The sequence below is a fragment of the Solea solea genome, chromosome 7, assembly GCF_958295425.1.
Source record: "Solea solea chromosome 7, fSolSol10.1, whole genome shotgun sequence".
NCBI lineage: Eukaryota > Metazoa > Chordata > Actinopteri > Pleuronectiformes > Soleidae > Solea > Solea solea.
Window position 1 is genome coordinate 21,030,292 of NC_081140.1, and position 24,815 is coordinate 21,055,106.

Consider the following 24,815-nt stretch of genomic DNA (forward strand, 5'->3'; position numbering starts at 1 on the left):
CCATCACACCCCCTTGTGCACAGAGCTAATCGACAGTATGGCACTGCTGACAAAACAGAAACATCTCAAACTATTGTGCCCCATCTGCAGTTTTGTTATGTACTGGAGACTATTTGGGAGTGATGGCTGTATGATAGAAATATGAATCATCATTAAAGACGGAAAAACACATGGAGAACTGATGTTAAAGAAAAAAGGTTTCCAACTATATGTGTCTAAAGCATTCAATCAATGTTTTATGGGTTTGTCTCTGTTTATTTCAAATACACTGAGGTCACAGAGTCAAGGATGACACAACACAGAGCAGAGATGGAGGGAGTGATTACAGATATATGGTAGCACAGTGAGGAGGTGAAAGAGCAAAGGCTTGACAGTGTATCAGAGGGGATCATCAGAGAAAGATACAAAGATTAATCCAGAAGAGGCCCTGTGAGGCTGTGGACAAATGAGGAAAAACTCCAGGTCAGTTAGAGCATCCGTGGAGCTGGAGATAAAACCAGAGAGCAGAATGTCACTCTCTGAATTAGATCAATCAACACAGGTGGTGACCTGCTTTTGACTGAGCATGTGGTCTGTAACCTCAAACACTTCTCACATTGAGGGAAAAACGGGCAGGGGAAGAGAGTGGAAAAGAGAAAGTGGCTGGGTGAGTGAGAAGAGCTGAAGTAATTATACCACCTCTCTGCTCCTGCAGGCATGAACACATCTGCTGCTGTGCCAGGCATAGACAGGGCAGGAGAAGGGTGCAAACCTGCAAGGATGCTTACATTCAGAAGGAAAAACTGTCTACAAGAAATAATGGCATCAAGCAGCAACCTGACTCTGGACTCAGCTGCTGGGTCAGAACAGCCCGGAGAATCTTGACTGAAGAGGAAATTCACCTTTAAAACTTTCACAAACAAGTCACCGACAAACTCAGGAGAGCTGACAGAGAACGTGTTCAGAGGTTTCAGGAGGTGGCTGAACCTCAAACAGCCACTGGTCCACACTACAGGACATCCTTACTCTGTGGCCACTGACCACCCGCACATTGGTCAGTTGTTGATGCACAGATGTTTTCTGGGCGATGGAGAAAGCAGATGATTAAGGATATTAAAAGCTCTTGAACAGGAAACCATGCTCCTGGAACATGGTCATGGCTCTAAGTTGTCCCCCTGCTCCTAAACTGAAAAGAATTAGAAGATCAGCTGATTGAAGATGAAGACAAAAATGGTAGTGGTGGTTCTGACACTGACTGAGAGTAATTTATGATATTTTATTTAGAATAGTATTGTTATTGTGTATTTTAATTGTTAATGCCTCGTGTTATTAGGTAATGCCATGGGGGCCATTCGCCCTTCCTTGCTCTTATTGCTTAACACCATTGTTGTGACTGTTTGTTCAATCAGTGCAGAGCCGCACAGTGAGAAATATTGCTACCTTTGGAAGTCATCGTAAACTCCTGCTTGCGATTTTATACAAAAACAATTTCAGACTGAAGTGTCAAACAGAACTTCAGTCTTAACTTTGTTTGTTGCTGCATTGCTGTACGTCAATGCAGACAGTGGCAGAGTGAAAGAAGGACTCATTTTAATGCTCATGCCACTTCATTATCAAACTCAGAGGAGTTCATCTCATGGCTTACATGTGAAAAAGTTATAAAACTTCAGCTTAGCCTTGACCAGCTATGTTAAAAAATATCCCATACATATAAAACATTAGTAATATGACATTATAATATACACAGAATTTTACATTAAGCTATAAAAGTGACATTTTAATGTTTACTTGCATTTGTTTTGTTTAATGTACCCTTGAGAATGTGTTACATTTAAAACAGTACACAGTCCTAATCATCAGTGTAATCATCCGTTAATGTTGACGCACCCATAATTATCACTACACACACATCATGTGGCCTAAACACTCAACATCACTGTTTACAGCAGTTATGACAGTTGTCTCATTGTATTCTATATAACACTGCCCTCTGGTGATGGAATGCACGTACTGCTTGTTTTCCAGACACACAGTTAATGGAAATAACTGATGATAGCTTTATTTTGAAGCTCAGACACTGAGATGAATTGTTTTGTTTTGTACTTCCAGTGAATGCCACAGATCAGCAGTTTGATGAGGACGACACTGCATGGAAGTGATGAAGGTCCTGAATGCATTGTACAGAGCAGAGCTACATCATCAATCCTGTCAGCGATCACTCACCGGCTAATTACTTTAATGGGGGTCAAGTGTATTGGACAAAGGTGGTGAAGAGGAGGGAGAGAATTTATTGTAAAAAATATCCTGGCCTGTTTCATCAGACGTCGTAAAACAAGATTTTACTGCCTAAAACCCCGTCATATGAGAATGTGAAGCTCAACTCTTGAGGTTACTAATCTTGCACCATTAAATGCCTAAAATCTCTCTCATGTGATGTTGTGGTTGAATAATCATTGTCTTTTTGAAAGCCCAGGAGCCAGGATCAAAAACCACCTCAGCTGTTTTCGTACACACAGACAAGAAAACCTAACATCAACCCTGAAAATTCTCCTCAGCTCAGCAGTTTTTTGTCTCCAGGGTCTCTCGCAGCTTAAGTGACACCAAACCACCTCCTGTTTTACTGCAGTCTGTACTTCCTGTGGACCTTATGAAGTCATGTCCTTTCTTAGTCCTTAAATATGAACGTGTGAAAAGACACAAATTCACACATAAGGCTTGTGTGAAGTTTTGGTCAAGGCTTTTACGATTTATCCCAAAAATAAATCACCTCCTGTCTTGCTCTCCGGCTTGTTTGCAGTGGAGGCAGGGATGTGTCACACTTGGATCAATATGGATGTTGTGCAGTCATGCAATTCAAGATTTATGATTCATTCTATCATTGCTACAATTCATATGAAACTAGGATCAAATCTGAAGTGGACAGTGACAGAGGAAAAACAGGCTGAATCCAGTGATTGGTCTCGAGGTGTAAACAGCTCCTGTCGGTTCATACTGCAGTAGTGGGTTTTCTGTTGTTGCTGCAGTCTGAACAAGCTGATTCATAAGAGGCTCATCCTCAGGTCATGGCTACTGCAGCCTGCCATGAGGGAAGACTGCTGACAACTTCAGCCGCTGTTTGAATTATTGACTGTGGCACAGTGTGTGAAACAGTGTGAGGTTTGTCGACTTGAAAAGTGTTTGAGTAACTGGATTTATGCTGATGCTACTGCAGCGATGTGTCTGCCTCATGTACTGTATGAACACTGTCGGACAAATCTCACATTAATAAACCGTCAGGCTGAAGACATTATAAGAACAAAACACATTTAAACGCAAACATTTTCCATAGTCCATCAGAAAAACTCAATGCCTGTATGATTAATAAACGATAATACTGAAACACTGATCAGGCCTATTGATAGGAATGAGGATCAAGGTTAAAATGATCTGACACAATCAAGAGACATGGAACTAATCTGAAGGATTACTTTCCCAGATAAAAAGTAAAAAAGTACATTAAAAATGCTGATGTTTCAGATGTAAAATTCAAAATAACACACATGATAAATGTCCCAGAGCAGGAAGACACCTCACAGCACCATCATCTGTTGACACAATGACAACACCCACACTGGAATAAATGCATAGTTTATTATATCATATCAATAAATTCTCAAGGCTACATCGTAACTAAACAGTCTAGCAGATTTGGGGACTGCGGAATAAATTATGAACATAAAGTGAGGTGAACAAAAACTTGTCATCAAGACAGACTTACAAACTAAACAATGCACTGGATTTTTTTTTGTTCACTCATTCTGTGAGGTGATGCAAGACAAATGTCGCTCTAAGAAGTTAAAATTGCTGCAACTACTGAGAGTATACTGAGTGATCGCCTTGCATTTCATGAGCTACTGGAGATCACAGTTTACAGTTTAGGCTACTTCTGCTACAGTACAGTATCGCTTTAAGTTCCTCTAGATACCTGAATAAAAAACAGCATCTGGCTGTAAAAGAACAAAGAGTCAAAAGTCAGTTGTTGCTCTATAGGCTTGTTTTAAAAATAAATATCCATCAGTACAGAGTAGGGATCTCAACAGTGATGTCCATTTGTTCTTGGAAGGGGTTTGGGTTGTAGGCTGCAGGAGGATCTTTGGGGATCTTCTTGGTTCTTTGCAGTTCAGGAGTTCTTCAGAGATTACAGAGAATATGTTTTCTTAAAGGGTTTTCTGAAACCTGGGGTCCCAGATGTTCCTAAAAGATTTTAGGAGTCCTTGATAGGAAGTCCTTGAAATGGTTCTGGGAAATACTGTGTGGACTAAAATGGTTATTGAGATGTTGGGCATGATGGATGGATGGATGGATGGATGAATGAACAGGACTACTGGACACAGAGATAGTTGTCAAGACTGTTGACATGTCTTTTAGGAGAGTCTTATGACTAAAAGTAAACATGGTAATACTGAGAGCAAATGTCTTTCATATTACTGCACTGCTACACTGGATACTTATTAACGATGTTATCATTATTAAATATCCCAAGTTCCTAGAGCTTGAAGTTTCATAATCATTTTCTCACAAAAATAAAAGCGGCTGATTTTGACACACAGGAACCACTTGGAGAATTTCTTGAAAAATGTTGTGAATTTTAAAATGTACTCTACGTAATATTGGGAAAAACAAAAGCTCTGTCTTGACAAAAGTGAACTAGTATCTGAGGCTGACCATTTCCTGTACAGTGTCCTAAAATGTTTAATCTGCACAGTGGCATGTCAGTGTGGATCTACTGTGACAGGAAGCATTTAAACAAGAGTCTCACAGTGTCACATGACAAAGAAAGCTTTAAACGTTCTGGTTCACCTGTGCCTGGTTGTCATGGAAGACTGAGGGGATTTAACATGTCTGTGCTCAGAGGCTCATCATGTTGTTTGCTATAACTTTGCCCCTGGCACACAGTAAAACAGCTAAAACAGTAAAATCAAGAACACAACAAAGCTTAAACATGTTTCTCAGAGTCAGGACACTCACATTGAAATGGATGAAGCATGTGAAACGGTGGGTTTGAGTGACAAGAAAACACTGAGAACATAAATGAACCTCCTCTCAGGTCAGCTGTTTGAAAAAACAGTGACACTCAGCAGCGTCCTGCTACACAGCACTGATGATGCCCGCACTCAACCCTCTGTCCCCCCGCATCCAAACTCGGGATGGAGTCCTATGTCCCCGCTGCAGCCTCGTGTCAGGTGTGCTCCGTCACCCTCATAATGATGCGTGCACATGTGTGCGTAAGTGCGTGCTGAAGTCAGCCTACAATGGGGTTCGGTTCCTCGGGGCTGGCGGTGCTGTTGGGGAACTGCTGTTGGCCCATTTTCCAGAAAAACACATAATAGATCACCAGGATGAACGCGGCCACGGACACGCAGAGGAAATAGGCAATCGCCATCGCGACTTTCACCCAAATCTTAGTTGACATGTTGACGTGTTTGGCCCGCAGCTCGCCGGGATAGCTCGGCCTCCGCTTCATGTCCCCGTTCAGCTTGTCCGCGGTCACGGTGACTTGTCTGCCGGCCGCTTTCATCTTGGTATCAGCGCTGAAACCGCATCCAACGATTTATCCCCCGCTGACTCCTGTGTGTTCATCTGAGTCCGGACAGCAGAGCCAGCCGCCCCCTTATCTCCTCTCCTCAGGGCCGGATGTGGGACGCAGTCTAACGCGCAGGACAGCTGCTCTGGTCCCGCTGCAGCCCCCGGTGTCGTGCCTGCGGGACAGTAGAGCTGCCGGAGTCAAAGTCCTTCTGTGCGCATCAGGCAAACTGAACTCAAGGAGGCTCTTCTTAGCATCAGCTGGATGGGACTGCTGTCAAGCTGACCAGAGAGATAGAAAGCATTTCCGGAGAGACTTTTCAAAATAAACACTTTGTAACCTACATGCATATGTGCAAATGAAATGGTTCACTGTGTATTTATTATAAATATATCTAGTATTAGACAGTATTACTTTCTAAAATCGTAGACATTCTAAGTTTGGAAAAACTGAATGAATCATTGAAGACTTGTTTAAGTGAAATTATAATTTTGAGAATTTCCTCAGTGGAAACGTCTGGTAGCTGAGTTTATTTTGGATACTTTTGTTTAGATCACTGAATTGAACACATGCCCCATTAGGCCTGGCATCAGGGCAAAGTGACTGAGACGGCTTTTAAGAATTGTGAGGGGACAACTGAAAACAATAAATACAATAATAACTTAAAACAAACACTGGGGACAAAACCACACTGATTAAACTATAGGAGCATCAGGACAGCTAAATAACATTAAACTACTGATAGAGTTAAGCACACATTAATTTTAGTATAGGATAGAAGAGCTGAAGACTGTTATGTATTTATGAATGAATATCAGTCAAATTCGGAGGATAGAATAGAAACAGATGTTTGGGACTCTCATTTATCCCATCTTGTTCTCAGTAGATTTCGAGAGTCTGCATACATCTTAAACAGAGATGCATCTGCAAAATTCAGTCTTGGATGTGAGGTTACAGCCTGGCCTTTCATAATCCAGAAATCCCTTAAATCATGATACATTCATGTTTCATGTTTCTGCAGTTCTCTAATTTAGTGCTCACCACTTTTACGTTATTCCCATTTGTTAGACTGCAATTTAATGGAATTGGTAGGAGTATTAGGTGCATATTAGCTTTTGACATTGCGTTAGCACAGATGCTCACTTGAACTCACAAACTAATTAGATGTTGTGGAGTGGAGGATTCATAATTGTTACATACTGAATCGTTAACTTTATTTCAAGTCATTATTGTATGTGCTGAGATCAGTAGAAGAGGACATGGCCACAGGCTGGATGTTGTAATTCATCTACTCTTACTCTGAAGGAGGGTCCACCGCGTTTCCGGCAGTGGTCGGCGTGTCTCTGCGTCGCTTGACGCTGCTCCGGACGAGGAGGGGCTGAAAGTACGCAACACACAACGATTGGGTCATAGTTTGAGGGAGAAACGTCCCGCAGCACAAGATGAGAGAGATACAGGCGCAGAATAGTGTTAGAGATCATCATCTCTGCTTCTATCCTGTACCTGCTGCACAGCAGCTGGTCCCCACAGTCCACAGGAGACATCACTGAGAAGCAGAAGCTGCTGCAGCCAACCATGCAGGCCGTGTATGGTTGATTCTGACCATATTTATGTGCTGTGAAAAAAGGTTAACTGTGGGCCATTGATCTTCCTGTGCTGCAGCAGCCAAGGTCACAATCATACACAACACTGCGGGACAGACAGTATTTATGTGACCACACTGTCCACTGAGCAGGACATGCTTTAATGTCTCTGAGGTGGAATAGAAGAGGACAGCAGGGTCATCACAGACACACACACACAGGAAATCATGTGACAAGCATGCTACATGGATTCACTCAACAACTATGAACATCATTTTCAATCATTCTCACACAGCTACAAACAAAAACACATCAGAAATCAGAGAAAAACATTTATTGACTCAATAATGGGGGAGGGAAGCAAAGCATCAGTGTGCTTTACATTTCATGGAGGGACATGATGTGGAAAAGTGGACTCTGTCTCTTTTATGTGTGAGCTGAGTATTTCATCAGTTGCTTAGACAGCATTAAAAAGCTACAGTTTCAGATTCATGCTCATCCTGATCATTTCATGGAAACAGCTGCACACCACTTAAAAAGGCAAATGCCATATCATGTTATCAAACAGGAAGATAGTGTCGAAACTGATGTACAACAAAATTTCTACTGTTTTAAATACAATCGGTCATCGAAGCTGAAAAAAACCCAAAGATCCATACACAGAGCAGAAACAAACCAAAAAAAATCATAGCTCACAGGCTACATTTTACACAAAACACCCAACTGTGGAATGTACATTTCCATTTAAAAAAAACCTGTACATATTGCAGTTTTGTTTCATTTCAAATGCAACTCTTGTAATTATAATTCCTCTGATACAGAACATAAAAACTTTAAAGCATCTCCTTTATTCACCACAGGCGAACCACTGATTCAAACACTGAGCCATTTGCAGGAAATGAAGCACAAACTCAACAAACCAAACTACAGCCCTTGTTGTGCTGAGGTATGAGTGAAGAGTTTCATCCCAAAATAATCTATTTAAAAAAAAAAGCCTGAAGTTCAGCCTGAAGTTCTTTGTTCTAATAGAATTAAATGTTACACTATGTAATGCTATGTAATGCATTAAATGCCATAATTATTATTATGGTTTTACATTTTCTTTAAAATATAGCTTTAATGTGAAAACAAATCAGTCACTTATACATTCTAAATAGGCTGTTTTTCTTCATGATTAAACCATTTTTGGATGAAACCCTTAAAAAAATCTGTCTATTTGAGAGGCAGTGTCTTCTGACTGAGGGAGACGGATGCAGAACTGGGCTCCTATGAGTCACAACCCAAAAGACTCACAAAAACGACAGCAAATATAAAGAGGTTTCACCATGATTAGGACACAGAATTACAAAAGCAAATGGACCAACGGCTCCAAGTACATAATTGGTATTTTGATATGAGGAAGCGGTTTGAAGACATCACATAATGTTCTGTCCAAGTTAAACATAGGTGAGAGTATCAGCCAGTTTTCTATCACAGTCTCACTCCGACCCACATGACCAACACACACTGTAGGTCTGCACAGATGGTTCTTACATAAATGACTCTGAAGTGAAGCACATTTTAAAATCATAACATAATTATTTAGAAAAAATGCTTAGAGGGGTTTTTCTTGTAGAGAAAATAAATACTTCTATAAAGCCGCAAATAAAAGCTGAGCAGGCTGAAGGGTGGTGTCCCATCACCTCATGACAAAGACTAATGATCATTGTTACAAGAGTCACAGAAGCTTTAAAGTAAAACAAGACAAAGCATTGGATTAAGAACTGGCTAAGAAAAAGATGGCGAGTGCTTAGTGGGTGTAGGTCAATTTCCCTGCAGAACAACAGTGATTAACCTCCAGACTCCACTGAGAGAACAAAAGCTTTGACATATTGACATACCGAGACAAAATATAGTGACTGATCTAAAACAACACCTGTCCCTGGTGGTGATGCACAGTTCCTCCTCCTCCTAAATCTTTTTTCTCTTTCTTTTTTTTGGGGGGGGGGGGGGGGGCTTGACAGCCACTCCAGTGATGTGATGCTAGTCAGATGTCTTCATTTCCTTTTATCTCTCCATCCTCCTCAGAAGTGAATGTTTGATTCCAGCAGTATCAGCCTGTTGACAAGAACATAAGGAGGAAGTGGTGGTGCAGTGTGTCACACATGTGCTGCTCTGTATATATATATCTGTCTGTGCCATGTGTCTAATGCTTTTTACCGCAGCACATCACAGTACCATAGTGCACATTTGAGAGCCAAAAGCCCCAAGGGAGAATCTTTTCAGACTCCAAAATGCTCATTCAGCTACTCTGCTGCTGAATGGGAGAAATAATCACCTGCTGAGTCCTCAATAATCAATACTGACTCGCAGCTGCACGAGTCAGTGAGTTAACACTTCCCCATCTTTGAGTCACAAAACAACGTGACTGACTTACATCTTCAGTGCAACATGACAAGATTTAAAAAATCTAAAGTATTAACAAGTTCAATAAATCAAACATTATTCTGTCATTAGGAACTAACTTCACTGAGTCACTGAGGCACAACCACAATTTTGCTTCTTAGTAGGGTGACTGAATTGGCTCCACTTACGGATATAATGTACAATTTAAGGAATATTATTCATGCGTTCACTGAACTAGTTTTTAAGAAAAGTTGAACCATTGAAGTCAGTTATTCAAATGAAAGTTTCAGTTTCTTGGTCACCAAAATCTTTGAGAGAGAGGGTCAGAGAGAAGAACAGTTTGCTTTTGCGCATCTGTCAATTGTATTCATCAGCAGTACTTGACATGAAAAACAATCATAGAGGGTAGATGAGTTAGCTTGAATGGAAAGACTGAAAACAGCAAATCAGACTCTGTCCGAAGGTTAATATGCACCTCTGAAAATAAAAAATAAAATGATTCATATCCAATAAGGAGGCTTCAGTGCTACTTCTCATAATGCTGTTACGCTCTGAATTAATGTAAAACCAGTGGCAGTTTAGTGGGTTTTGGTGCTCGAGTGACTCATGTCATTCTTCTCAATCCACAGTCAGACTTAAAACGGTATCTGTTCTATCAGCTCTGTCATCAGTCCCGACACGCTGCAGCTCATTTCCTCTGAAAAGCCTTTTAAAAACTGAATTGTGCCTCTAATTTCCCTGGTTTCCTGAACTCCGCCCTGAAACTAACACTGTAACACTATTACACAATTACACTGGCAGATGAGTGTTTGTGGGGAGCAACATAATGCTCGCATGAGCTCATCTGACCTCTGTTATTCATCATAAATCAGACGGGATCATATTCACCTGATTGTTCCACTGTTCTAATGAACCAAATTAAAAATATGAACATGTTTCACCTACACATCCTTGTTACAAAAAATAAGTGGTTGTTGTTTCACATTTGAAATCCCATTTGCATCATTCATGCAGGAAGCAGGACTCTCAATGTGTGGGAACAAAACAATATGAACGTAAAAGAGACTATTTCAGACTTTGTCCTCTATATCTCACACACGAGGGTCAAATTATACATGACCGAGGGGACATGGATTCTACAAAGGAACAAGTTGATCTTGAAACTCCTGCTATTTAAAAACTTAGCTATTAGCCAAAGCGCTAACCCCAAAGGCTGAGTGGATGAGATGGGAGCAGCTAATGACATCCTCTAGTCTGTGGTTTATCCACTTAGCTCATTTAAACTCAGTTAAAAACAGACAGATGATGTGGTGATGTATCTCAATGATGGTGTTTCTAACCAGCGCAAGTGATTTCTGTTCCTACTGATGGCTTCCCTGCTGAAGAGGAGATGATTCATGGTACCGTGATGTACTTTGGCATCACTTCGGGGAAGTGCTTGTTTTTTTGCGATGAAACCTACTTCTGCATCAACCTCAGTAAAAATTATGTTTCTTTGTGGGTTTACACAAAAGAGAACAACAACAACAACAATTTCATAACAATGGGAATAAAACAACAACAACCCTAACAACACAACACAACAGACACACTGTAAGCCATTAACATGTCCAGTGAAGCCAAACAGTGAGACCAGAGTCAAGCATCAAGAGAGGCGTGAACCAGCACATCAACAGAAGAAAGTGGACACAGAAAGCAGCCACATCACAACTCAGTGTCAATCTTTACTCTGTAGTTTTTCATAATTCATCTACGAAAGTTGTTACTGCTTTCCGGTCCAAAATAACACACAATGAAAACACTTAAGGAGGGAGAATGACAGACAGTACACCACAGTCTGGTAAAGCAGGCAGGAGTCCATGCAGCACTTCCATCAAAGCCACAAACCAGTGGGAACAAAAAGAGCCTTTTCATATTGAGGAGGAAAAGGAGCAGGAGGTAGAGTTAGTACTTTCAGTCCATCACAGGAGGAGGAGGAGGAGGAGGAGGAGGAAGGTCCTGAAAGGTTGGAGGAGGTAGTGATGCCTTAAGAGGCATGGATCAGGTAAAAAAAAACAAAAAAAAACAAACAAGCAAGATGCCATGTCTGTGATTGGAAGTGTAAATCTCTGGGTTCATCATGCGACAAGACATCTCCCACCACAGTTCACAGTTCACGAACACCACAGCAAGGAAAATGAAGAGGTTATAAAACCAACACATCAACACGAGGAGACAAAAGCAAGAACGTGAAGCGCGAGCAGACGTTAGAAATATGCAGTGGATTTCTTACAGTAAGTTACTGTCTCAAAGTCACTGATAAGGACCGCACCTGAGGACACCTGCTCTGTGGACTCTGCTGTCTCTGCTGTCTCTGCTGTCTGGGCATCGTTGGTCCCAGTGGACACCATGTCGTCCGCTTTACCTCCTGCTGGATCAGAAGATCCCTGCTCAGCTTCCAGGTTGGCAGGAGGGGGAGCAGTGTCCAAAGGGTCTACTGTCAAAGACAAAGAAAAAATAAATATGGAATTAGTTAAGCTCTTTATTATTTTCAATGTCCAAGAACATTTCTGTATTATAAAATAAAATAGATCTGTATGTGCAGAGGGAATATATCACCGTCACTGTGCATGCTAATGTTAGCATGCCTTCATTAGCATTTAGCTGAAAGTACCACTGTATTATCATTTTGTTCCGTTTTATTTTTTGTTATTTACTTTGTGTTGGAGCAGCAGGTGCATCCTCGTCCAACGACACAGCAGCCTCACTGATCTCACTGCAGGCTGGCACAGACAACTCAGAAGGGACAGCATCAGATGGTGTTGCAGCAGCAGAGTCTGTGGGGACAGACTCAGGTTCTGACACTATCACCGTCTGCTGGAATTCTGCCTGTTCTGGCAGAGAGGAAACATCTATGGCTAAACAGGGCAAACAGCAGGAGGACAGAGAGAGGAAAAGAGACAATGAGAAGGCAGAGCGTGAAGAAGGAAAAAGAAAAGGACAAAGTAAGACAATACATTTTAGTAGAGACAAGACAGAAAATTTTAAGAGACTGATAATAGAACAAATTTGCAAACAGCAATTCTGTCTCAAGAAAAAAAGTTCTGTTTTTAACAAATCCACAAGAGACTTCAGGGGACAAGCAAAGATAATGTAGTTTTTTTTTTTTACATTTGTTTGTTAAGTCATGTTATGTTTTTACACAGCTTTTTTCAGTCGAAAAATAGTCCCACAGTCCAAATACATGCAGAGGTTAATTGGACACTCAAAATTGACCGTAGGTGTGAGAGTGAATGGTTGTCTCTATATGTGTACCCCGCCTTTCACCCTGTGTCAGCTGGGATTGGCTCCAGCAGCCCTGCGACCCTCATGTGGAGGATAAAGTGGTAGTGGTTTTATTTCAGTCCTGTCCTTTGTTTTTGTTTTGTGTTTGTACAGCGTCGAGAAAAGCGCTATATAAATGTGATGTATTATTATTATTATTATTATTATTAGACAATAAATGAATTAATGAAATGTAAGAAAGAGCCTAGACTCACAGCAATGAAGCCATTGAAGAATATTATGGCTCATCTGTGGTTAAGTCTCTCACCTGTATTGTCTTCTGGCTGTGGTTCAGCAGGCTCTCTGGAGGTGGTGACTTGACCCTCTGTTTCAACCTCAACCTCCTCCTCAACCTTCTCCTCAACCTTCTCCTCAACCTTCTCCTCAACCTTCTCCTCAACCTTCTCCTCAACCTTCTCCTCCTCCTCAACCTCCTCCTCAACCTCCTCCTCCTGGGCTTTCTTCTGCGGAGGACTGGACTCAGTGCTTGAGGGTTTCAGGGGGCTTTCACCTCCCATGCTGCTTCGTGGTGACTGCATCTCCATCTCCTCTCCCCAGTCAGACACAGGCTGGTGGCTGTCCAGCAAGGAGAAGGGGCTGAGGGGTTTTACACCCTCTGGTGACTCCTGAGCTATAGCCGGGGGAGGGATGTAAATCTTTGGCCTGGGAGTCCGCTGGTCTTTTGGGCTTCCTGCCTGGGTCTTGTCTTTGCTCTTAGCTGTTTTTTCTTTCCCAGTGTCTTTCTTCTCATCACCCCTTGAACTATCTTCAGAGTCGCTCCCTTCCCCTTCATCATCGCTGGCATCCTCCCAATCATCATCATCCTCTCCATCTTCATTGCTCTCCACCACCTGAGAAAATTTGGGTAGAGATGAGATACAGGGAAAGTCTGATAATAACCAAACAGCAAACACTATTTTGCTTGCATTCATGTTTCAATATTGAGAGCCACATTTCTGGTTACTTAGTAAAGGGATGATTCACTCTACTTTTAGCCTCCAGGTTCCAGCCCCTCAGGAAAACAGTAACTGAATGCTCTACTGTACTAACTGTCACCCTTTGTTTTAAAATGTCAAAGAGCAGGAAGGCTCTAATGATGAGTTAGAGGACAATAGAATAAAACATATATTCCCGATTGGTTCTTGTATGTAGATTCAGTATTTATATGAACCAGAAGTCCTTTTTCTCTTCATCAATTTTTCAGAAAGACAAGAAAAAGCAAAATATATGACAATTGATAATTTTATTAACTATCCAGTGGACGGTACTCTACCTTCTGTGTTGAAGGTTTGGGTTTTACCTCCATGTTCTCCATTTTTGTCTTATCTTCTTTTTTTGAGTTATCCTCCTTTTCCTTCTCCTCTTCTTTGTCTCCTTCCCAGCGGTTATCATGCATGCTGTGAAAAACATCCAGATATATCAGTATAACGGTTCCACTATTACGGAGTGAAGCATAGAGGCTCTCTGAACTTTGAATTTAAAAAGCACCAGAAGAGGCAGCATGTACAGCATAAACTGACATGACCACCGATTACCTTCAGGCTATTGTAAAGCACATGGCAAAAGTGATGACCGGTCTTGTTAGCCAGTGTGTTGTCTTTTGTTTTTGCATTTTATTGAGCTAATTTGTCACTAATGGACCATGACTACTCATTTCTAATTAATGCACATTATGTTGCATAGCTATCCCCATGTACCAATTAAAATGATTCTATACTGATTCATGATGTCATCAACACAGGTCTTTGACATAGATGTTATTGTTTTGTCAAAGAGACCCCTTTAAACACATGTTGGTATAGAGACTGAGCTGTTGATACCTGTAGCTCGGTTTCTGTCCTCGACCCCTCCCTCTGCCCCGGTCCCCTCGGGGCCCCTGGGTCCTGCCCTGGGACAGGAAGTCGCCAAATATCGGAGTCTTGGGCGGCCGCTTACTGTCATCTGGAGGGGACAATAATGTTGAGATTTAACATGTTTTACAATCACTGATCTGAAGGTGGTTGACGGTAATGAAAAGAGCAAAATTAGGAGATGGATGTGTATTATCATGGTTACAGCTGCTGCTTAAATCACAGAAGTCAATTTTAAAAGACATGAATCAAATATCAACATATTTAAAAATACAATCAACACATACTTAAAAAAAGGGACACACTTCCTTTGGATACAGCAGTTGGAAACAGCATACTGCTGTGTCCAGAGTTCACCTGAACTCTGGGACAAGGGTGCTTTAGCAGATTGTGGATGACAGACCACAGAGGGAGAGGGAGAGAGCAAGAGAAGTCCTACCTTTGGGATACTCAGTTTTAATTTTTAATTTTTACACACCTGAAGGTTTGCACTGGTTACTAGGCTATTATCCCTCTTGGGGTATATTTAACTACACTGTCAATTCTGAACTATTTTGATGTTTGTGTTTTTTTTTTTTTTATATTTATATATTTTTTTTATACGTAGGTTAATGTCATTTTTTTTCTGGCTTCTTTGGTCGTCTACTGTCTTTGGTCTGTGGACAAATCAAGACATTAGGTGACATCTTCATTTTGAGGTTTGGGAAACAACATTCAACATCTGTCGATTTCTTACACTTTATGAACCAAATAACTATTTTTATTAATCAAGAAAAATAATCCCCAGATTATCTTGATTACATCCCAGAGGATAGCAAGGAAGGTATTAGAGGAATACTGCACGAAAATATGCTAGTGTGTCAAGTCTGTAACTGTCAAGGAAGGATTAGAATGGAATGGATATACTGTATGACGTAAAAATGACAGAAAGGAGATAAAGTTAAAGTTAAAGATAAATATGTATGGAAAGAAGTTAAATAGAGAAAACCATGTAGGTGTGAAGGAAGGAGACAACAGTTGATGTTAAGAAAGATGTTGAGCAAACAGAGAGAAGATGAACAGAAGATAAAGGAGTGAGGAGAGAGAAGGTTGGAGAGTGAATGATCCAGTAGAGGAGGGGAAGCAAGGAGGGAGGTGGATAAGAGCTTGAGGTGGAGAGAGGAGGGGAGGATGTGATTAAAAAAAAAAGGTCAGGAAGAGAAACCGACAAGCACAAGGGATCAGTGAGAAGCAAAGAAAAAAAGAAAAAGCTGAGAGGATGAAGATGAGGAGATTGAACAGAGCAGCCTGGGGCTATGAAGAGGAGAATCGAGAATCATTTCACAAATTAGAAACGGTGAAAAAGAGAAACACACCAAGGATGTCAAAGTGAAATGAAGGTTTCAATGTGGGGTATGTATGTGTGCATATCCTGTTCATAAACACTCCAGTTCTAGTCAGACAGAAGAATCCGTCGATAAAAGCAACACATTGAGGTGCCAAGAGAAGGCAAAACAAATATGAAAATGTATGTTTAACCCAGAGAGAGAGAGAAGCCTCTGGAGAAAAATCAGCAAATCCCTGAACTGACGTTCTCCTGTGTAGTCCTGGTGCCGTTCCCAAGCCCAGATAAATGGGTCACTTAATCGGGAAGGATATCTGGCGTGAAATAAATATATGCCAATCAACAATGCCAAAAATCCCTTAATGTTTCAACTGTTGCTTTTTAAGTTTTTGACACACATTGACCCAGTGTGCGTACAAGACAAAGAGGAAACCAGCGCGTGTAGTTAATTCAAATCATGCTTTGTCACACACACACTGCAATCTCAGAGCCATGCTGTGGTCTAACCTGAAGCCCTGCCCTGAGGCTCTGTACGAGGGTTACGCCCCCGGGCTGCAAAGAAGACAGACAAAGACATTACAGTATTTCTGTCTCCACGCTCTCGTTTACAGACACACACATCTCTCATTCATGACAGAAAGTAAAGACTTAACTATTCTTAGACATTTTCCCTCATGTTCCTCTGTACTTGGAAAAACCTTGGGTCTCTCTGAAAGCTGCTCACAGATCAGCTTGGCTATGGTTTAAGAGGTTGATTTGGACTCAGGGGAAATTCAGTGAGCATTTACATAATGAGCTTAATCACCTTCAAATTTAATAAGGGTCTTAATGAGCTGAAGATAGGAGATACTGCTGTGTCCTGTGAAGTGTGCTTGGTGTTTATGATATGTGCATGTGACAAGATGTCAGTGTCATCACATCAGACGAGAAGAAACATGGACATGAGGATGAGGTCAGGCCTGTGCTGACCTTGTCATGCCAGACCATGTGTTACCACAGCAACAGCAGATTAGTGTTGCATGGGTGTGTGTAAGGACTTGCCTCTTCTGCTGCCCTGCTCAGATGCGATGCCCTCTGCAGCCACATTCGTGTCCTCTTTGAACCTGTGAAAACCTCTGCTGGGTTACATCAACGTGCAGAATAACACACACACACACCCAGTGTATCCCACCTCCTGATGCCACTCTCTTCATCTTTATCCCAACTGACAAGCAGTCAAACACTTTCTCTCCCTGTCCCCTGTTTGTGTTTAATGAGGACGTCGCTCCTGGAGACCCGAAATCAAGATATTTCTGACATGCATTTTAAATTTAGATAAGAACTGATGGTAAAAATGTTGGATTTCTTATGCTTCATTAGCTCACTGATGACCAGGTGTTAACTAGGGCTACAGCCCCCCCTAATGGCGAGCAGCTTGAGACTTTAAAGGGCTTAAATTCTGCACACATGCATTGTAATTCTGTTCAAGCTTGGTGCTTTTCTTCAGGTTGCATTTAAAGAAATTTTGTCAAAAACCTCTCCTCCCCTTTCTTACATGTTCTCAGTCTTCTGTGCATCCCACTCTCTTCTCCATTGGCCTGTGGCGTTACGATGGCGTGCTAGTCTCTCCTCGTCAATTTGCTCACGCTCTTTCTTCCAGCGCAGGTACTCTGCTCTCTCCCTGCCAGTCATAGACATGGTCATGTCCACAGAGCCTTTGGGACCAGGTCTTCGACTCTGTGCAGACAGGAGAGAGAAATCAGTATTGTTAGACTAAAAACTCCTAATGATTTGGGGGTTTATCAGCCCCACAGGCAAAGAACTGAACCCCCTGAAGCTTGTTCTTGGAAAAAAAAGAGAAACAGTACTCACAGTCCACTCTTTCTCTAGTTCCGCTCCTGTCTTTACATTGTCAAAATCAAGCCCCCCCCAGTTTCGTACATGTCTTCTGCTGCCCTCTTTCCGGTCTATGTCTGGGGCTGGGCCTGAGCGTCTTGGGTCATCCAGGAAGTTACGAATTGGCTTATCACCATCCACCTAATAGAGGAAATTAAAAATGTAAAGCTCTATCGCATTTAATCAGTTTCTCCCATACTCATTTATGGTATATGGTGTTATTTAGCTCATCAATAAAGTAAGACAACTGATTAACTGATCAATAAACAGGGAAGTCTAAGAAAAGCAAGGGGAGGGATCTCTGTAGTATGTCTTTGGATGATCTGTAGAAAAGCACCAGAACTGCAAATATTGATAATTGATAAACAGGGACTCATACCCGCTGTCCTCTCTCATACTCTGCTATTCTCTCCATTTCTTCATTCATCTTTTCAATGTTCTGTCGTCTCTTCTCTTCCCATTCCTGTTCAAGAAACAATAAATGTCACACTGTTACCAGTTAACTATTTTAAACACAAAGAACATGAACATTGGTGTTCCGATCAAACACAGACTGGCTATAAAACAACTTCAGAGTTCAAGGCAGGACAGATTTTCTTAAAACTGTCAATCAGCAGACAAACAGCAGAAATACAGGCATCATATAAAAAGTAATCAGTTTGAAATGTGTTTTCATTGTTTGAGCCTCAATCTTTTTACTGCTCTCTACAGTTAACTAATAAAACTGTAATTGTTAAATAAGGCATGAAATGCATCAGATGATATATATATGAAAATTGTGAACCTGCTTATCAGTGCTGTGGTTCATTTGCAGTAACATTACCTTTGATTTCCTGTCCATGCCGCCTGGTGTCCCTGGCCCTCCGCCTCCCCCCTCTCCTCCTCTTCCTCCCCCCTCTCCTCCTCTTCCTCCACACTCTCCCCCTCTTCCTCCCCCCTCTCCTCCTCTTCCTCCCCCCTCTCCTCCTCTTCCTCCCCCCTCTCCTCCTCTTCCTCCACACTCTCCTCCTCTTCCTCTCCATCCTCCTCTGCGCCTCTGTCCTCCAGACTCCCCAGCTTCTCTTTCTCTGGGTGCCCTTGGTTCATGCTCTCTCCTTTCTTGACGTCCTCCTCCTCTCTGTCCTCCACGACCTACTCGTCCTGACCCCATCCTTCTGGGTGGGCTATGACCATCATTTTGCACTTTTTGGCCATCGCTTTCCTCTGACATCTTCCGACCACGAGGAGTAGAAGGTTTCCAGTCATTCACAACTCTCTTCTCCTGTAAGAAATAAACAGAGTAATTACAGAAAGGCCAGATTCACATATAATTAGTTTTACTTACTGTTTCGGGGCTGTCAAAAAGACACCTGAGCATCATAAAAGTGTTTGCGGCATTATGGATTTTTGTGAAACAGAAAAAAGATTCAGCCATTCAGCCAGTGACTTCCTGTCCCAAGTTTAACCTCCATACTATACATTTAAACACACACTCAGTCAATTCAATCTGAAGTGTGAGGCAGGGAGAGGAGTTGATTGTTCAACAGTCTGGAGCCCTTTAAAGATTTACTGTGTAACTATTGCCAGACAAGTTCACACAACGCTATTAAGCTTATCAGCTCCACACAACCACCTGCGTTTCCCGGTATAGCAGTGTTGTGACATTCCCACACTGCACACAAAGTGATGCATCTTACAACACAACATTTACGTTTCCTCCTAATCCACATATAGAGTCCTGACAGATTTGCAGGAGGTGTGTCTCTGTCACTGAGTGGAGAAGCTGCACTGAGCTCAGTTCATGACTGTATTTACTTCCTTGCTTGTATTTGAGCTTGACACCATTACCACTGAGAAACTATCAGAAAACTATCTTTACTATCCTCCCTCTCTCCTCCCTGTGAGAGGCATAGATACTCTGGCAGGGTTTTGGTAATTACTCAGACTTCCTCACAGGGGAACAAAATTTCACACTAGAGCTTTAAGCAAAGGGATCAGTGTTTTGTTGTCAAGCATAGAAAAGGTTTAACAGACTAATGAAACAACCATGACCTGCTGACTCTGAGTCAATATCCATTCCAACAGAGACACAGGTGGAGCAGATACCCTCTGTTGTCCCTCAGGTCTCTCGTTGCCTCATAATGTTAGTAGGTTGAATATCAGCAGTCTGCAATCATCATCACCATTGTGCATATATTAAACCAAATATAAACATTTATCTATTGTTTCCTTAAAGAGGGGTCAGTCCCATAGCCTCTCAAACCATGTGGAGATTGTGGAAAAGACATCAAACTGGACTCAAAGCAAAAGAGGCCAGTCAACTCACAACCTGAATCGCCTTGTGTCACATACACATGAATGAGAGCACAAGCTGAACTGCTGCCAGGCAAATCAATTAATGAATAGGTCAATTCTCCTGGTGAGGGATCAATGAAGAAAAAACGAATGGATCTGGGTCACACATGTTTTTTCATGCACTCGTACGGATTAAATTTTTTTTAATTAAAACTAATAATTTGACAAATAGAATAACAACTACAAATGAACATAAACATTTAGATAACCATAGCACAAAGCTAATTTGTCAGGACATTGGTGACTATCATTGGGGGGTGGAGTGGCTCAGTGGTTAAGACCAGTACCCTGTGTGTGAAAGACATCATGGTCTCAATGGTCGCAAGTTCGACTCCACCCCTGGCTGATTGTACTCAATTCCATTGTAAATCGCTTTGGATAAAAGTGTCTGCTAAATGACATGTAATGTAATCTAATCTAAGTTCACTTTCACCAGAATTTGCTATAACATGCCATTCTGATATTAACTGTGTCAATGCAATGATTTAAAAAAATATCTTACCCCTACTGGTTTAGATAGGTCAACTGTGACAGTTATGTTTTCTTTCTCCGTCTTCCTTCGGTCTGTCTCTGGTTCATGGGGACGGGGTTTCCGTGGTGTCGTCACAGCAATGCCCTCCTGCTCTGCTTTCTTCTTGTCTTCCTCAATTTCCTTTTGAGATCAAGTGAGAGAATAAGTCAGATAGATTAAATTGGGTGGTATTTCTCACATACAAACTGCTAGCCAATTCTGACCAGGCTTTCAGTAAAGTGGATGTTAAGACCTTGACGCCACCATCATGGAGTCAGTCAGGGAACAATGTGAGGAGACAGAAGCCTTGACATAAATCTCCATCCAAAGAAATCCTGACACGACCATAAGATCTGGCTTCCATTAAATTCAAGTGGGCAGAAAAAATGTGGCTGGACATAAAAGTGGTGAAACCTTTTAGTTGCCACAGTTTGATAGTTGATGTATTTTCAGCTAAGATCTCTGTACCTGGTATCTCCTGACCAGAGCTTCATTCTTCTTCCTCAAAGCTTCGATTCGTTTATCCAACTCCGCATCCTTCTCCTCCTTGGTCTTGAGATCAACCACTGAAGACTAGCAGAGAGAAGAGAAAGAGGAGAAACATGTCAGTCTTTCCTAACCATCAAAAACTGGACCAAATAAAGCACGAGGTAAATCCAGATCATTCTGATACATCAGCTTTACCAAAGTAAAATCACTTTTTAATTGTTTTATCTCTTACTTACCATAGTTTAATCTTGTCTTCATTCACAGGTGGCTGACTGATTGATCCTCCTGTAAAAAGAGGATAATGCTGATGTCATGGTAAAGGATTAGTCAATTGATATTAAACAAGATTAATAAATTGGCAGTTTTTCATTCCTCAAAAAAAAATGTTTCTTTTGGTTACTTAATCTGGATGGTTGAATGATACATGTTTTAAGTCCAACATTTAAAAGCTGTTTGCAAAATAATCTACAGGAAGATAATACTTCTCAGCTAAAAACATGTAATTGCCATTATTTAAACTTCAATTATTCAGATTAATCGTGTTATTGTTTATTGGAGACTGCGTGACTGTCCAAAAAGTTAAGCAAATCCTCTAATTTCTAGAAGTAAAAAAAGAGCTCATATTCAATTTGCATTTCATAGGTCTACTTTCAAAAAAAAAAAAATTTTGCAAATTAAGACAGTTTGTTTAAGGATTTCTCAGTGTCAGAGATCAACAGTAACCAATATCAGCCACAAAATCAAAATCAATTCAACATTGGGTATATATATGTTATTTATATGTCTTTAAAGATACCTGAATATTAGTAACTAGTGCTGAAACATTATGTTATGATTCATGTATTGAACATGATGTGCAATGTGCTAGGAAAAAAACACTGGTTTACCTGTTCAAAATAATATTAGGTGTTACAGAAATGGTAGTAAAAAATAGTCAGAAATGTTATATTATGCAGAGATTCCCTCTTTTCGTGATTTATTTTGGAAACAATGGTTTGTCCTCCTTAAAAGGTGGGTCACTGTAAAAGGGTTTGGGAAACAGGATTTAACAATAACAGCAATGCACTTGGGAAAACTGAGTACTCTCAACAGGTATGTGTTGTTGTCTTATAACAATAATAACAATAATAATAATAATAATGATAATAATAATAAGAAGAAGAATAAGAAGAATTTCTGGTGTAATGCTATAATGTTCTTAATCAAAGTTAAAAACCGATCATTTCTTCACATGAAGTATAAGACAGTGCTGTCTTTGATCCGTGCATCAACTACCTAACCTGCCTTTGATCTGCCCCCTCGAGAAAACAAAATACAACTTAAAAATACTGGAACGAATGTATGGAGCACATACAATACATTAAAGCACAACACAGCATTCCCAACAAATAATAATATAAATTATGAGTTACTATTAGTCCTACTTTGCTACAGACAGAGGCTCAATTGAACGACCCCTCTTCACTTTCACGAGATCTCAGGTCACAGGTGGTCAAAGGTGAGGTCAGTGTGTGTGTGTGTGTGTGTGTGTATGTCCAAGCCAAATGGATAGATCCTTCATGTGTTTCCAAAGCTTCTGTAAGGGTATTAGATCCGTACGACACAGAATGTGAATATAAGTCACTTGAGCCGCAGCAGCTCATAAAACACTGTATATAGAGTGCAGCGTGTCTGAGAAACATTCAAACTGATCCACGAGCGTGTGCTTACTGGACAGACATGTAATGTAAGCACACTAAGCCATGTCTGCTCTCATACAAAGGCACCGAACCGCTCCACCATGGAACCACGTCACAGCGCCTTCAGCAGCGGACGACGTGCAGCTAAACGGCGAAGTAAAAACATCGCAGAGGTCAAATCTGGCCGATTCATTTACCTTTGTTCGGAGGAGTCGTAGTGAAAGTAACGAGCAGTGTTTGGACTCACGGCTCTTCGCTGCCAATTCCTGCACCTTAAAGTGTCTCTATTATCCCGCTTCCTGTTAGCTGCGGCTAACTTCCTGCCAAATAATGACCCCGCTCTCCGACGTCATACTTTATTAAAGAGACAGTGCTCTCCTTTTACGAGACACAATTAAGCTGTTGTTGTGTTTTTCCTTTGTTACCTCACTGACACATATATAAATAACATCCGGCCGCTATTTAACAGATATGTTAATAGCGATGGAGAAAAATTAAACCAGTTAAAAATAAAGTTTGTAGGTCGTCCACAAGATGGCGCAAGCGGTCAACAAACGAACCTGACCGACTGACTCCCAGGTAATGAGGGTAGTAAAACTCCAACTGCGATGTTTGTCACACTCACAAAACGTACAGATGAATATATTATTATTATAATTGTTATCATACAATATTTAGAGCATATGTCATTGTCACCTTGTATGTTCTTTTTTTTTTTTAAACTTATTTATCATTGTGCATAATTTCATCCTGTAGTTATACATTGGGTCAACTGTTCCACTGTATAACTACTACTATTTATATAACTACAATTCAATTTTTTTTTAAAGTTATTTGACCTCAAGGGGCAACTGAAGAGCCTAGAGCAGTCATAAAATCATGGATCAATTAAATCTTACCTTATCTCATCTTATCTTACTCATTCCAATGTGCGGTATGAGGTACTTGTACATTACTTAAGTATTTTCACACCTTCTCCACCTTCTTGAACTTGTCCCTAAAAGGTAATACACCAGTAATAACCAACCAGTAGTCTTATATGAATGAATGAATGTGAAATAAATCAAAAAATAAAATTGCCTTAAGCTTAACACCTTTAACTTGTTTTGTCGTAGTAGTAGTATGCACATTATACACTATATAGTGTATAGTATATATATAATAGTGCAACATTTCTGCCTCTGCACAGCCATACGCAGACTGTCACAAGGATGCTCTTGTGCTGTGTCTTTCTCTCTCTCTCTCTCTCTCTCTCTCTCTCTCTCTCCCTCCCTCTCTCTCTCTCTCTCACACACACACACACACACACATACACACACACAGAGATAACTTGCTATCCTGTGACCCAGTTTCAGTGGACATAGTCAAAACAAACAGTTGCCCTGTTGTTAGGCAGAACACTGAGTAATGACCACACAGGATTTGCTAATCACTTGATAGGATCATGCAACTTGAGCTGGGTACCTGTGGCATCATATCACCTGTAGACATACAAATAGGGCTTACAGGTGGAGACAGGTGAAGCACAGCAGACTGTGGCATCAGTCTCACAGAAAAAAAAACCCAGCTCAAAAGAACAATGGCGTCCAAATCACTATATACACCAATTGATAGAATGGTAACTTTTTTTTAAGTCAATTTAGTTCTAATATTGCTACAATGTGATGCACATATTACACCATAATAAGTGTCACTTAATATCATGTAATATAATGTCATATGAGGACACATTACTGCATAGTAATATGAAAGCATGTCATGACAGTAAGGGTTCCCAAGAGCACATTATGTATATTATTTACAGAACAATGTAACTATTGATATGTTCAGTTTACTGTATATTTTGTCATCTAGTACTTTCATTTTATATGAATTATGTAAACACACACACGCAGATGCATAGAAAACACAACACTCCTGATTAATTAATAATGATCCAC

General features: G+C 40.9%; 1 protein-coding gene across 1 annotated transcript; it reads right to left on the reverse strand.

The window, feature by feature from the left end:
• Nucleotides 1-9,107: 9,107 nt before the first annotated feature.
• Nucleotides 9,108-23,170, reverse strand: ccdc9 (coiled-coil domain containing 9). The gene is made up of 17 exons (XM_058634034.1): nt 23,073-23,170; nt 21,433-21,481; nt 21,176-21,280; nt 20,699-20,848; nt 18,864-19,123; nt 18,686-18,746; nt 18,242-18,325; nt 17,839-18,003; nt 17,522-17,703; nt 17,029-17,090; nt 16,495-16,539; nt 14,634-14,754; nt 14,087-14,210; nt 13,082-13,664; nt 12,207-12,407; nt 11,822-11,986; nt 9,108-9,222 (listed from the first exon to the last, which is right to left on the reverse strand). The coding sequence occupies exons 2-17, from the start codon at nt 21,433-21,435 to the stop codon at nt 9,218-9,220; spliced, it is 2,316 nt and encodes a 771-aa protein (XP_058490017.1). The 5' UTR covers nt 21,436-21,481; nt 23,073-23,170; the 3' UTR covers nt 9,108-9,217.
• Between the last annotated feature and the right edge of the window lie 1,645 nt (nt 23,171-24,815).

What these genes read in the sequence shown, in the direction of transcription:
- ccdc9 (XM_058634034.1), bottom strand. An exon ending in GCATGGACAGGAAATCAAAG is followed by an intron (nt 18,326 to 18,685) that starts GTAATGTTACTG and finishes TTTCTTGAACAG; the next exon opens with GAATGGGAAGAGAAGAGACG. An exon ending in ACCTGCTGCTCCAACACAAA is followed by an intron (nt 11,987 to 12,206) that starts GTAAATAACAAA and finishes TGTCTTTGACAG; the next exon opens with TAGACCCTTTGGACACTGCT.